The sequence below is a fragment of the Hipposideros armiger genome, unplaced genomic scaffold (assembly GCF_001890085.2).
Source record: "Hipposideros armiger isolate ML-2016 unplaced genomic scaffold, ASM189008v1 scaffold_186, whole genome shotgun sequence".
Taxonomy (NCBI): domain Eukaryota; kingdom Metazoa; phylum Chordata; class Mammalia; order Chiroptera; family Hipposideridae; genus Hipposideros; species Hipposideros armiger.
The window spans coordinates 740,970-752,979 of record NW_017731536.1 but is presented as its reverse complement, the minus strand read 5'-3'; the positions used below and the strand labels follow the sequence as shown (position 1 = coordinate 752,979).

The window sequence follows — 12,010 nt, the reverse complement described above, 5'->3', positions numbered from 1 at the left end:
TGTCCTTGAATTCTCCCTTAGAGATTTGTTTTTTTGGCTTAAACCTTTTCCTCCCCTGGCACTGGCTTGAAAAGTTAATCCCCAGAAAGGGGAACACTTTGGAATCATAAACCCATTCACAATTTGGAAGGATCAGAGAATTTTCTCTTGAGAAGAGCAGGAAGTAGGGTGGCTGAGAGTTCTGGGTGGCAGTGTGGGAAAAGGGACACTGAAGAAGAAGGAGAGAGAAAGCAGTGAAGGCAGGTTATATGCTTCTGCAATAAGTGACTGAGCAAACCTCCCAAACTCTCCCCACACAGCTTCACAATCCTGAGAAGGGTGGTGGGAGGGGGAGAAGACGGGAGGGAGAGCAAGTCCTGCCCCCGCCAGCTCAGTGCTTTGGCACCTCTCGCCCGGCCACCTGCCTGCCTGCCTAATGACCCCTCAGAGGACAGGGGAGGCAGCAGTGCCCTTGGTGGTCCTGGTCCTGCAGGGAGGGCAGCATTGCATCCACCACCTCGGGACGTCCCAGGGAAAGGACATGGGGGCGGAGGGCAGCTGAGGCAGAAGTTCACCAGGCGCTGGCTCTCAGCCTGGCCCGTAGCCACAGCACCAAGGGCTTCACTCAGCTTCAGCCAACGGCAGGCACCCTGCTCCACATCCAAGTCTTTATCTTGCAGTGTCCACCTCCCACCCCCCGTCCTCCCTGTGGTCTGCCCTGATAGCTCCTTTGACTCTACGTTCTGTAAGACATGTCTTCCTACCATCACACCCACAGAGAACTCTCCGGATAGTACACAGAAACCCTTCCACGTTTGCTCCAGCATTCCCCCAAATCCCGAAGAGCCTCCTGCCCTGGACAACGGGCTAGACCCCTGTGCATGCAGGGCCCTCCGGTCCCTCTAACTTCAGGCACATCCACAGGGATGCTGGCCTCCTCGGCCCCTCCTTCCAGACTCCGCACAGCCTGGCTCTCCTGGTCTGGACTGGGATGGTAAGAGGCGATGTGTAAAGACAACTCACGGGGCACTTTTCTCTGAGGCCTAGAGCAGAGCTGGCCAAGCTGTCACCCACCCAAGCTGCCTGTTCCTGGGACAGCCTTCTCCCTGTGCAGCTGGGCTTCAGGTTGGGGTGCAGAAGCTTCTTAGGGGGAGGGTAGCACCAGCCACAGGAGAAAAAAGCAAGCCCCATGCTGAGTGTCAAGGTCCTGGGCCAGAGCCCAGCTCTCTGGGTTAGGCTCTGTATGTATATCTAGCGTGCACTGCGCAACATGGGGTTTGGAACTGTCATTTCAGAGCTGGAGGGAACTTGATGGAATTCAATTCGGCACTTTATTATGCTGTATTGAATTGTTCCCTAATTGTTTCAAGACAGTGTATAATTAGGTAATAAATTGTGTGGCCCAGATGGTGAGTGCTCTAAGAGCTCGGTGGAGAAGTCAGAAGGGGTGAGACTTGGATTGGACCTCGACAAGCGATGCCTGTGGCAAAGCGCAATTGGGAGCTGGTTGTGTGCCAGGCGTCGTGCCACGTTTAATCCTCACTTTCAAACCTTTGAACTGGCTACTGGCATTGCCCACATTTACAGATGAGGAAACAGAGTCACCCCTTCCAGGTGTGGGACCCACACCACACAGTGTGACTCCAGGGTGCCAGCACTGACCGGCTGTGCTGGACAGAGGGAGTCTTCTTCCCCTAGGCTGTGGACAGGTCACCCAGGCGTTCCTTCCCAAGTCCTCTCATGCCATCTAGTCCTGACCCTACCTCCTGGCTGTCAGACTGTAATAAAATGGCCATGTGGATTTAAATAGGTAGTTATTCTCTCCTAATAATGACTATTGTCATTAGCGCTATAAACAAGATGCTCTGTAGGGTCTCTCATCTCTCTTCTGCTATCTGTTTCCCACGTTTTGTCTTCTGTATGTCACCTTCATGCCCCAGTCTCTGTGCTAAGTGCTTTGCTTGCCCGACAGTTATCCCTGAAAAATGCTTCCTTCCACCAGCTCCTGGCAAACGTGCATTTCAAAAAGGAGTTCTTGGTGACAAGGTTACCCCAATGGAAAGAATTTTCCACGGACTTCCAGGTGTGGTGACAACTGCTGGAAGTTGCACATTGTGGGTGTACGCTGGCTTAGCATAAGCCTTTCTGGTCAATTTTCACTTCTATGGAAAAGGGCAAAAATAAATGTATAAATAAAGGGACAGGACTCTTTGGCTCCATCCGGCTGGGAAGGATTGGAAGGATCAGGTTTGGCAGAGCGTTCTGGGCTGGGTGCTGGGAAAACAAAACAAAGATGACACAGCTTCTCCCTTTCCTCCCGTGGTTGATCGACAGAGGAGGCTGTCTCTGGAGGCAGGGTCGTTGGCGCCTTGACATTCCTCAGGTGGTGGCATTCCATCAGCTCCCTTGGCCCCCAAGCTTTGTGGCCCTTAGTTGAGTCTGAATTGAATCTCTTGGGCAAATAACCACTTAACATGAACCTTTCTGTGCCTCACTTTCTTCATCTGTACAACTCCGCTTTGCCCATTCACTTGGGGGCGGGGAGGTCCCCTGAGGGGACCTCCCAGGTAGAGCCTGGTCCCAGCTTTGCCCCTGACTCACAGGGGCAGGAGACGCTCCCTCTCGGGGCTTCCTTTCCAGATCAGATGACCACAGGTGCCTGTCTGAGCCTCACCCCATGTCAGCTCCCCAAACTGCCCGTTACTCCCTTCAGCAATCATCACCCATCCTCCCTCCACTCCTTCTTCATGGCTTGTATGCTCCCTGCCTCCTAGACCTTCTTCAAGAATGTTATGCCAGTCACTCAGCAAAGGCAGGAGACCATAGAAAGCAGTGGGAAGGGAAAGAAAAAGGGGTCTAGGTTGGGCTGGGAGGACCAGGCATCTATCTGATAATTAGTTTGGGGGCGCTCAGAAGGTAAGGCACTCGAGGCTGTCCAGTTTGCCATTCCGTGTGGCCAGCCACACATAGCTTGCACCCCCTTTATCAGTGGCCATGAGGGAGGGCAGGGAAGGCTGCCAAAGGCACCTGAGCCCTGGGCTGTAGTAACTGGGAAGACCTGTGAGGACGAGTCTTCCAGACAGAGAGACTAATGCAGGTGAGAAGGAAGACCCTTCCGCGTCCCTGGCACTGGGCGGGGAGGAGGCCTGCTAAGGAAGTCCAAGTGACAAGACTGGATGGGAGACGAACGGGGAAGGGCCACTAGGCTACAGCTCTTAGTGTGGGTGCCTGGAGGGATGGCGGCAAGGGCCCCCAGGAGCAGTAAGACGATATGATCAGAACAAGCTTAGGTCCATGGAGGCTCCTGGCTGGTGAGCTGGATCTTACGAGGGGAGCTTTTGAGGGCTCCCTGGCCTGGCTCAGAAAATGAGGCCGCTACATATGTGCTCTTCCAGAGAATGTGCTGGACCTGTGATCGGGGGGCCTGCCCAGCTGCTGGTGGGAGGAAGGAGGAACATTGGTGTCAGGCTGTGCCCCTGACCCCAACCCCAGCCCACGCCAGAATGACACTCAGCGAGCTTCACACCAGGAACAGGTGAACCATAGGACTGTCCACGGTTGCACGTGGGCCCTCAGGCTCTTTCGCTTGTAGTTCTGATATCTCCAAAGAGCTCAGGGGATTCCTGTGGACGGATGAGGAAACCCTGGCCCAGAAAGGGCCACGGCCCAGGCCAGCCTCCTCTTGACAGCTGCTCCCTGCAGCGAGCAGCCAAGCCCGTCCTGTCTCTCTACCTATTTGGGAAGACAGACACTCCAGTCCTTCGCGTTGTCAGGCTGCAGTTTTCAGACTTTGATTTCTGTGCGTTTGTTCTGGCGGGTAGTGTGCTGTCTCCAGTCGGCAGCTGTTCTGGCTCTAGAAATAGCACTGAGCTCACTGAGGGCTGTGGGCCGTGGGAGAGGGTGGGGGCTGCTCGCTGAGACAACCCCAGTGACCTCGCTGTGGCTTTGCAGAGGCAGAATGTGGGTTCTGGGCTCTTGGAAGCCTGAGGTTCCTTTTCTAGGGTCACTATTTATTAGCCGAATGACTGTGGGCACGTTACTTTCCCTCTTACAATCTGAGTCTTGGGTATAAAATGGGAAAATAACGCCTGCCTTATAGGGCTGTTGGGAGGATTAAAGGAGAGAAAGTTAAAGAGCCTAGTATCTGGCTGCCACATACAGTTGTACAGGTTGGGCACTGCACAGAAATACCCAGCCAAGGGGACAAGTGGGGCTGAAATCCAGTGCACTCTCACTTGACAAGCCAAGTGCCTGGCATATGGCTTTGTTCACCTGGAGAAAAAGGTGCTTTTTCCTAATTGGCACAGAGGTGCCATACCCACATTGGCTTCCTACCCAGTGTGGAATAAATGAACTACTCTGTGGTTCTCTGAGACTCTGTACCAGACTCGACAGGAGCCCAGGGGTTTAGAATTCCGAGCTGAGGCAGCTGCCCTGCTCTTGGGGTTGGTGGAGGCCTAACAGGCATGCTCTTGCACAATACAGCGACCTCCCTGGGCTCCTGTTCTCTTGAATAGCATCGGTGTCTGGGAAGGAAGGAGAGTGTTACATAAGAGTGTTACAGCATGGGCCTCATCCTGTACTAGCCAGTGGTTGCTGGGGCTCAAAATGCTGTGGCCCCCAAGGAAGACCCCATGGTCCTGAAGAAGCTCTGGTTGGGGGAACCAGGACTGCAGGGGAGCCCTCTGTGGGACAGACTCATGGGGAAAGGCTGGCAAGAATGACAAAGCCAGACCCTCTGTCCACCAGCCCCAGGGTCTGCTGAAATGAGTCCTCTTCCGCCTGCAAAGCTGGAGCCCAAGTCTGGGTAGGAGGAGGGGAACTAGGGTTCAGGACCACTGCGATTACCTTTGTGTTTTGCCTTCTGCATTTTTCTTCTCAGTGGAGGCCATCAACTGCTGATCAGGCAGTCAGGGCTGTTCAGCCCTGCCCACCACAGTCCCTGGGGGATCAGAGACAGGGGGCAGGACGGATGTAGCCTGGCACTGGTATAGGACTTGGCTGCCGGAAGCCAAGTAACATCTGAGATGAGCTGGGCTCCTATCTAACTGGCTGGGACTATTTATACCAGCGAGGTGCCCGAATGTGATGCCAGGGTCCCCTCCCCTTGGAGCTGGATAGAGATCATCTTTCCAGAATTGAAAGAAGAGACAGTGACTAACTCACCTTCAGAGGCTAATGGAGTTAAGAAGGGTGGAGAAATGGCTTCTTTCGACCTTCTAGTAGGTTAAGGGGGAGCTGGAGCAATTTCTAGGGACGTCTAGGATTTAAAATAAACGGGCCTTTATGAGTGATTTCCAATAATAAAAGAGTCATAACCCCATTACAGAAAACTTGTAAAAATACAGAAAAGTATTTTAAAAATCACTCATAATCCCAATCCTTGGAGAAACCCACTATTACTATTTTGTTAAAGTCCTTCCCTTTTCCTATGCATTCACATATGTATATAGATAATTTTTTTGGAAATCACAGTTTTGTAACTTGCATTTTCCATTCAATATTATCATGTGAGCCTCTTCCTATGTTATTACACACACAAAAATTGAGCATAATTTTTTATGTCTGCTTAATGGTCTCTATCCAGACCAAACAGGGATTTCCATGGCGTCCCCTGGAATATAGTCCTCGGGCACCCTGTCAGAAGCAGAATCTAGGGGTGACCGAGTGTGGCAGTGCTTCTTGCAATTTTATTTCCTCAAATTAGTCATCTTTAGAGACTGTGATGGAGCAGTACAACCCCCCAAAAGTAAAGCCCAGGTAGGATGGAGAAGGAAGCGATGACTATAAGCTTCATTTTCCAGGTGGGAAAATGGAGACTTTAGACTCAGGCATGGAGTTTTGATGACTTTGACTTAGGTACCACCTGGGGTGTTCTCAGGGCACCTGGGAGAGTAGCCTTGAGTGTGAGAGGAGTTGGTGGGGGTGAGGTATGAGCTCTGCATTGGTTTACATATGAAAGGGGTGCTCACAGGCCAGTGAGTGAGCCAGTCCCTGACTATCTCTAGCCCTGGAAGGGGCAGTCTCTCCTGGGTCAGCAAGGCCCCAGATGTCAAAGCATTAGAAGCACATAGTTAATCTATGGCGTCTGCGGCAGAGGTGGGTGATCGAGGACATCCCCACGTCCACACAGAACTCAGCGTGGGCTTTATCCAAGCGGTGGCAGGAGAGAGGTTTACTAATGGCCGCAGAAGGAAGATCCAGCCAGGGGAGAAACTTCCGGAGTTATTCACCTCAGCCCTGCCATCAACCAGATGGGGACTGTGAGCAAGCCTCTGACTCCCTGGGCATCCTCCGTCTGCTCTTGCCCTTTACGGCAGGAAAAAAGGCAAGAAAGGGGACAAGTAATTCTTGGGTATTTCCTGTGTGCCAGGCACTGTGCTAGCGTTTTCCCTGAAATTCTCATCAAGATCTTATCTTAACCCTGTTACACAGGGGCTGCATTTTTTTATGCTGATTTTAAGATGAGGAAACTAAAGGCTCAGAAAAGTGATGGGCTTAGGGTGGCCAATGAGGGGCGGCGGAGAAGGGATGTGAACCCCGTTCCGAGAGCTTCTCCCCCTGACCTGACAGCCACGGAGCACATAGCACAAGAGCACGTGGGATCACTGTGCTGCCTCGTTCTGTAGATGAGTGATGCTGGGGATTCAGGAGAAAAGGGCGATGGAGTGGAGGCTGTGGAGGGAAGGCAGGGTGGCCTTGTGGAGGGGCTGGCTGACTGAAGGGAGGTGCTGCTCGGTTTCAGCTTCCTCCTGTTTGTAGAGCATTGATTCATAGTGTCGTTCCGGCTTGGTTAGTGTGTGGGAAGCACTGAGGGAACCTTGGCACCAAATTTTACTGCTGGGTAGGCCTTTAAATATCACTGAGTTCAAACAGATTATTTTAAGAAGGAGGCAGCAGAGGCCCAGAGACGGGAAGAGATTTACCCAAAGTCACACAGCTGGTTTAGAGGCGCATAGCCAAGATGTGCCCACAAGTCTCCCAACTCCCTGAGCACTCTAGAGTAAGTCTCCTTGTAATTATCTCCCGCATTATTTGAATCTGGAGTTTTGCTGGTAGCAGCCTGTGTTCATGGCTTCAGATGACTCAGTGGGTTCCAAAGGGCTTAGTGACACTGGCTCTCATTGCAAATGATGATCTTTGTGATAAGACCAGACCTCACTTACTGTGGTGTGACTGGAAAACGACATGAGTTAGAGCCAAAGTCATGGACTTTATTAGTGGCCCCAGGCTGACCCCTGGAGTTGCAGGTAACAGAATCTATTTTAGTTAGTTCAAGCAGAAAGAGATTTATTAAGGGTACAGCTAGCTCAGAATCATTAGAAAGGCTAAAGAAAGGCACCAGGCAGAGCTTCCAAAAATGCCTCCCTAAACTGCATTGTTAAATGGGGCCACCATGAAAGCTGCTGCCTCTGATATAATCAGGAAGGTGCTGCCACCACTGCAGTTTCCAAGAGCCATGCCACCTCTGCCACATTCTGCACCAGCAAAACAATGCTTTGAGCCTTATCATTCTTCTCCTATAACACCGCTCTGAATCAGCCTTTTGATTGGTTGAACCTAAATTGCATCCAAAACCCTAGCTGCAAGGGAGTCTGGGAAATGTCATTTTTTAGCTTTTCTGCCTCTGTAGTACAGAAGGTACAGAGATAACAAAGATAGAATCCCTGTGTTTAAGATCCTCTTAGTTTGGAAGGGCAAATGGACATATAAACAGACTATTTTAATGTGGCATAATTTGCTCGAGTTTAAGAGACAATGTACAGAGGGACCTTGGAGGTGGGGGTCAGAGAAGGCTTCCCAGAAGAGGGGGCATTTGAGCTGGGTACTGAAGGGTCAGTATGAGTTTTACGGTTGAAAATGACAGAGAAAAGAGTTTCAGAACACAAGAGAAGCAGAGAGAAAACTGAGCATGATATTTTGGGGCTCCCCAATGCCTCCTTCTTATTAACTCTGCTTCAATTATTTTATGACAGGAGAACAAGGAACCAACTTATTTTGTAAAGAGGAGCTGGTTTGTTGTATAAAATGTTTCAATGTTTTAAAATATTATTTTAAATTACTTAAATATATAATTGTAATACTTTAAAAATTAACTATTAAATTATATTAAAGTTATTAAGAACAGATCATTATAAGTATAATATTTTAAAAAATATTAAATATGAAATTATTTTTTAAAGTTATTTATAAAAAACAAATATTTTAAAAGTTATTTAAAATACACATATTTTTAAAAGAAGCAATAAAATGCTTGGGGTAACACAATTTAGATTTCTAAGGCAGCATGTACCTAAGTGTAAGTTAGACGTGTGAGAATACCTGTGAAATAACTGCTGCCACATGTTGGGAAGGAGCCTGGGAAATGCTCGAGGGACGACTTTATTTTAAATCCTTGCTCATGGCTTGCAGGGCCCAGGAGGAACCCTCAGGCACCACTCCCACTTCTGATTCTCCAAGGCCACTGACTCCACATTTCACGTGGCTTGACCTTGACCCTGTAGGCTTCTTGATTCTGATGTTGAGACTGTCAAGGTATTCAACTCTCCCAGCTTAATCTGCCCCAGCCTCTTCTGAACAACCTCCAGAAAAAGGCAACATGAGGAGAGGGTGCCCTGGGTGCCCTGGGAGGCCCCAATCTGCCTCTGGCAGTGCCCTGCAGTGAACTACCTACTGTGTTTTATCTCTGCGGAAACCCTCCGCCAAGGCCCCATCAAGCAGATGCTCTTCCTTCCCTGGGCCAGTACGAACTGTCAGGTGTGAGGAGGGGAGGCCCTAAAGGTCTCCTTGTCCAGTGGCTGTGGGAGGCCAGAGGGCTCTTTCCGGGGGACACCAGCTGTCCTTGTAAGTGAGTGGACAAGAGCAGCCTTGACTCAATGTGCAGGTTCACGTTCCAGCTCTGCCACCTGCTAACTACATGATTCTGGGCAAGTGAGTTAACTCCCGGAGCCTGTTCTCATGCTTACGACGATCACTTTCCTCATAGGCTAGTTCCAAAGATGAAACGTGAATGCCTCCATGTCAAGTGCTAGGCCCCACACTTAGCTCGTGGTAAGGGGCCAGCAAGCATTGGCTGAAATTGGTATTGTTATTCTGCATGAAGCTGCAGAAGGGACACTGAGGTGGCTCTGACATGCCCGGAACCAGCTGACGTATGGGCCCCCTCTGCAGCGGGACCTAGACCAAGCTAAGCCGTACAATGACAGTGGGACCTGGAGCTCTATCTGCTTAGCCTCAGTTTTCCCAGCTGCCAAATGGGGAGAAAGAAATGTCAGTCTCACCTAGTCACAGCGTGGACCTGAGAATCAAGTGAGCTGATGGAAATAGAAATGCTTGTAGGGCAGGCAAAGCAGTAGATCTCAGCTATGCTTGTGGCTGTCATCATGTGACTCTCCCAAAAGGAGGTTAAGGGGGCAGGAAAGGGCAAGACCAGCTGAAGGCAGCAGCCTCACTGCCCACTCTCAGTGTTGCCTCCTTCAGTGACCGATCACAGGAAAAGCCAGAGCGAGAGTGCGCACAGAGCACCCTCCTCCTTCCCTGTCCTTCACACCAACTTAGAACCAGAGCTGCTTCTGAATGTCATGATTTGCTGAAATGGGGTCACGCTCCTACAAATGCCTACACTCCCAGGGTGTTGGGGATGCTGTGGGTAATCAGCCATCCAGTGATCAAGCTGAAGGTGCCAGTGGTCCTGGAGCCACCCACCAGGTCGCCTGCTGGGTGGGGCTGGTTTGCTCTATCTGTTTGACAAGGACAGACCCCCTGCTCCCCAACAAGAGCCCCGGCAGGCCCCCGAAAGTCAGGCCTGCTTCTCTGCGTAGTAACCTGTGTCCCTGTTGGTTCCCAGGTACTTTGAATTTTACGAGGGTCCTTTAGAATATAACTCCACAAGATGCCTGGAGCTGAGGCACGAAATCTTGGAAGTGAAGGTGCTGTCCATGTGAGTGTGGCCGGAGTGGGTGGTGGGGGCAGGGCGCATGTGCGGGTGGGCCGGGGTGGAGGGCAGGGTGGGGATTTGGGCAGAAGGAAACAGGACACGTGGTGGGTCCCGACAGAGCAAGAATTAAGTCTGCTTACCGGGACCCTGGCATTTGGGGAGCCCTGGACAGCTGCATGCAGGGGTGACTGTGTGTGTTCTGTGAAAAAAATCCAAGTTTGCAAGGTCACCTATGGTGACTCGGGCCTTTCAGTCCCCGGCTGAGTTACCAGTCTCTGAGATTATCATCACCGGGCTACTCGTGTACAGAAACTGAAGAGGGCATGGGAGCATCTTACCTGAAATTCAGTCCTTTGTGCTGCCTTCTTGCCATCGCCTTTAAAAATTGTACGTTCATAGGGCCGGCCGAGTGGCTCAGTTGGTTAAGAGCTCGCTCAAGAGTTTGAGCTCTGAGCAACAGCGGTTCGAGTCCAGCCCCTGAGCTGCCAACAGGTAGCAGGATGGCTCAGCTTAAAAAAAAAAAAAAAAAAATTGTACGTTCATTAACATGTTGTATTGTTTTTGTTATTTAAATAATACAACATTCAAGAGGTACAAAAAGAAGTATAGTGAAAAGTCCTACCCACAGCCCCCTACCTCCCCTCAGAGACAACCCGTGGGTCCTTGTACCTCCTTCCAGAAAGTCTGCAAAACCCAGCGCCTACGTATAGATCTTCCTCACTTTTTCTCTTTTTCTACGTAAATGGCAAAAAAACTGTACACTCTCTTTCCCACTGAACAATACATCATCTGTGGCTCTTTTACGTCCTATTGGAGGAACAGCACGTCCCATGCTGAACATTTTAGTGTGTGTGTGTGTGTGTGTGTGTGTGTGGACCCCAATTTTCCCTCCCTCCTAGGACTGCCATGAATTCAGTAAACCCACTTAGAGGAACTTGTGTTGTGTTAATCATGACAGGATGCATATTTATCTGAAAATAGTTATATCTGAATGTTGAAAAAAATATAGTTCATTCACAGCCAGGCAGTGTTGGGCGTTTGTGAGGACTCATGGGCCCCTGACATGCCCCCTGGGACCGCTGTCCATGCCCCATAGGCAGCAGCCATTGCTCCTTGAGCCGTCTGGCCTGATTTCCAGGTCGTGTGGGTCACAGAAAGAGCCTGGGCCTTGGGGGCCGGCAGATCTGGGATCCAAAGCCAACTCTGAGCCTTACCAGCTTTGCATCTTTATACAAATGACTTAACCTCTCTGAGCCTTTCCTTACAAAAATGGGGACCTTGTATCTAGGTTTTAAGGGTTGCCATCAAGACTAGCTGAAATAATGTATGAGAAAGTTGGTAGCCCAGCAGTCCACATACAATAGGTGCTCAGTAAATGTTCATGTGCCTTCTCCCTTCCCCTTTCTCTCCCTCTGCAATCACCACCAACAGCAACAGCTTTCCTGGCTGTCATTCAGCCTTCATAAGCTTAGTAGCTGCAGGAAAGTTCCAAGATAAGACTAAACGTCCAACTGGGATTAGCTGCATTGTTTATGGTCTCTGTACTAACCAAGGGGCTGTGTTCCCTCCCTGGAGATAAACACTTGAGGCAGCTCACTCTCCTAGCTCACTCTCCTGCCAATCCTACGCAGCCCTGAGCAGAGGACACACTGTGGTACCTCTCCTCATGGAGATCACAGCCTGTGGGGGGTGGCGGGGGGAGTGGGCTGAGCTGATTACCCTGGGAGACAAGGGGATGCAGGGAACGTGACCTGGGCTGGGGCAGGGAAGGGTGGTGAGGCAGGGCTTCTCTGAGGAAGCGGCGCTTGCTCTGTGGTCTGAAGGGTAATAGGAGTTAAGTAGGCCAGGAGGATTCCAGGCAGAGGGAACAGTTTGTGCAAAGGCCCTGTGCCAGAAAGGGTCCTGCTGTGTCCCAGGCTCTGAAGGGTCAGGGCAGCTTGGATGCCAGCATGAGAGGGGATACGGAAGCTGTGTTGCTAGAGGGGCTGGCAGGGGCCCGACCTTGCGGGGCCTTGTAGGGCAGACCCAGGTTTAGATTGTATCTTTATCTGAGGGCGCTGAGAACCCATGGAAAGGGTTTTAAGCAAGTGGTGG

At 50.8% G+C, this 12,010-nt stretch overlaps 1 protein-coding gene across 6 annotated transcripts in view; it reads left to right on the top strand.

The window, feature by feature from the left end:
• The window catches only part of ST8SIA5 (ST8 alpha-N-acetyl-neuraminide alpha-2,8-sialyltransferase 5), a 55,107-nt gene that overhangs the window by 21,415 nt on the left and 21,682 nt on the right, over positions 1-12,010 (top strand). For 4 of the 6 annotated variants that reach the window (XM_019652759.1, XM_019652756.1, XM_019652761.1 and 1 more), the window contains one exon: positions 9,827-9,919. The exons of the other annotated variants lie outside the window; for them this stretch is intronic. In XM_019652759.1, the coding sequence (XP_019508304.1) occupies positions 9,827-9,919 (93 nt within the window). The remainder of the gene's footprint in view (positions 1-9,826; positions 9,920-12,010) is intronic. 6 annotated transcript variants of the gene reach the window in all.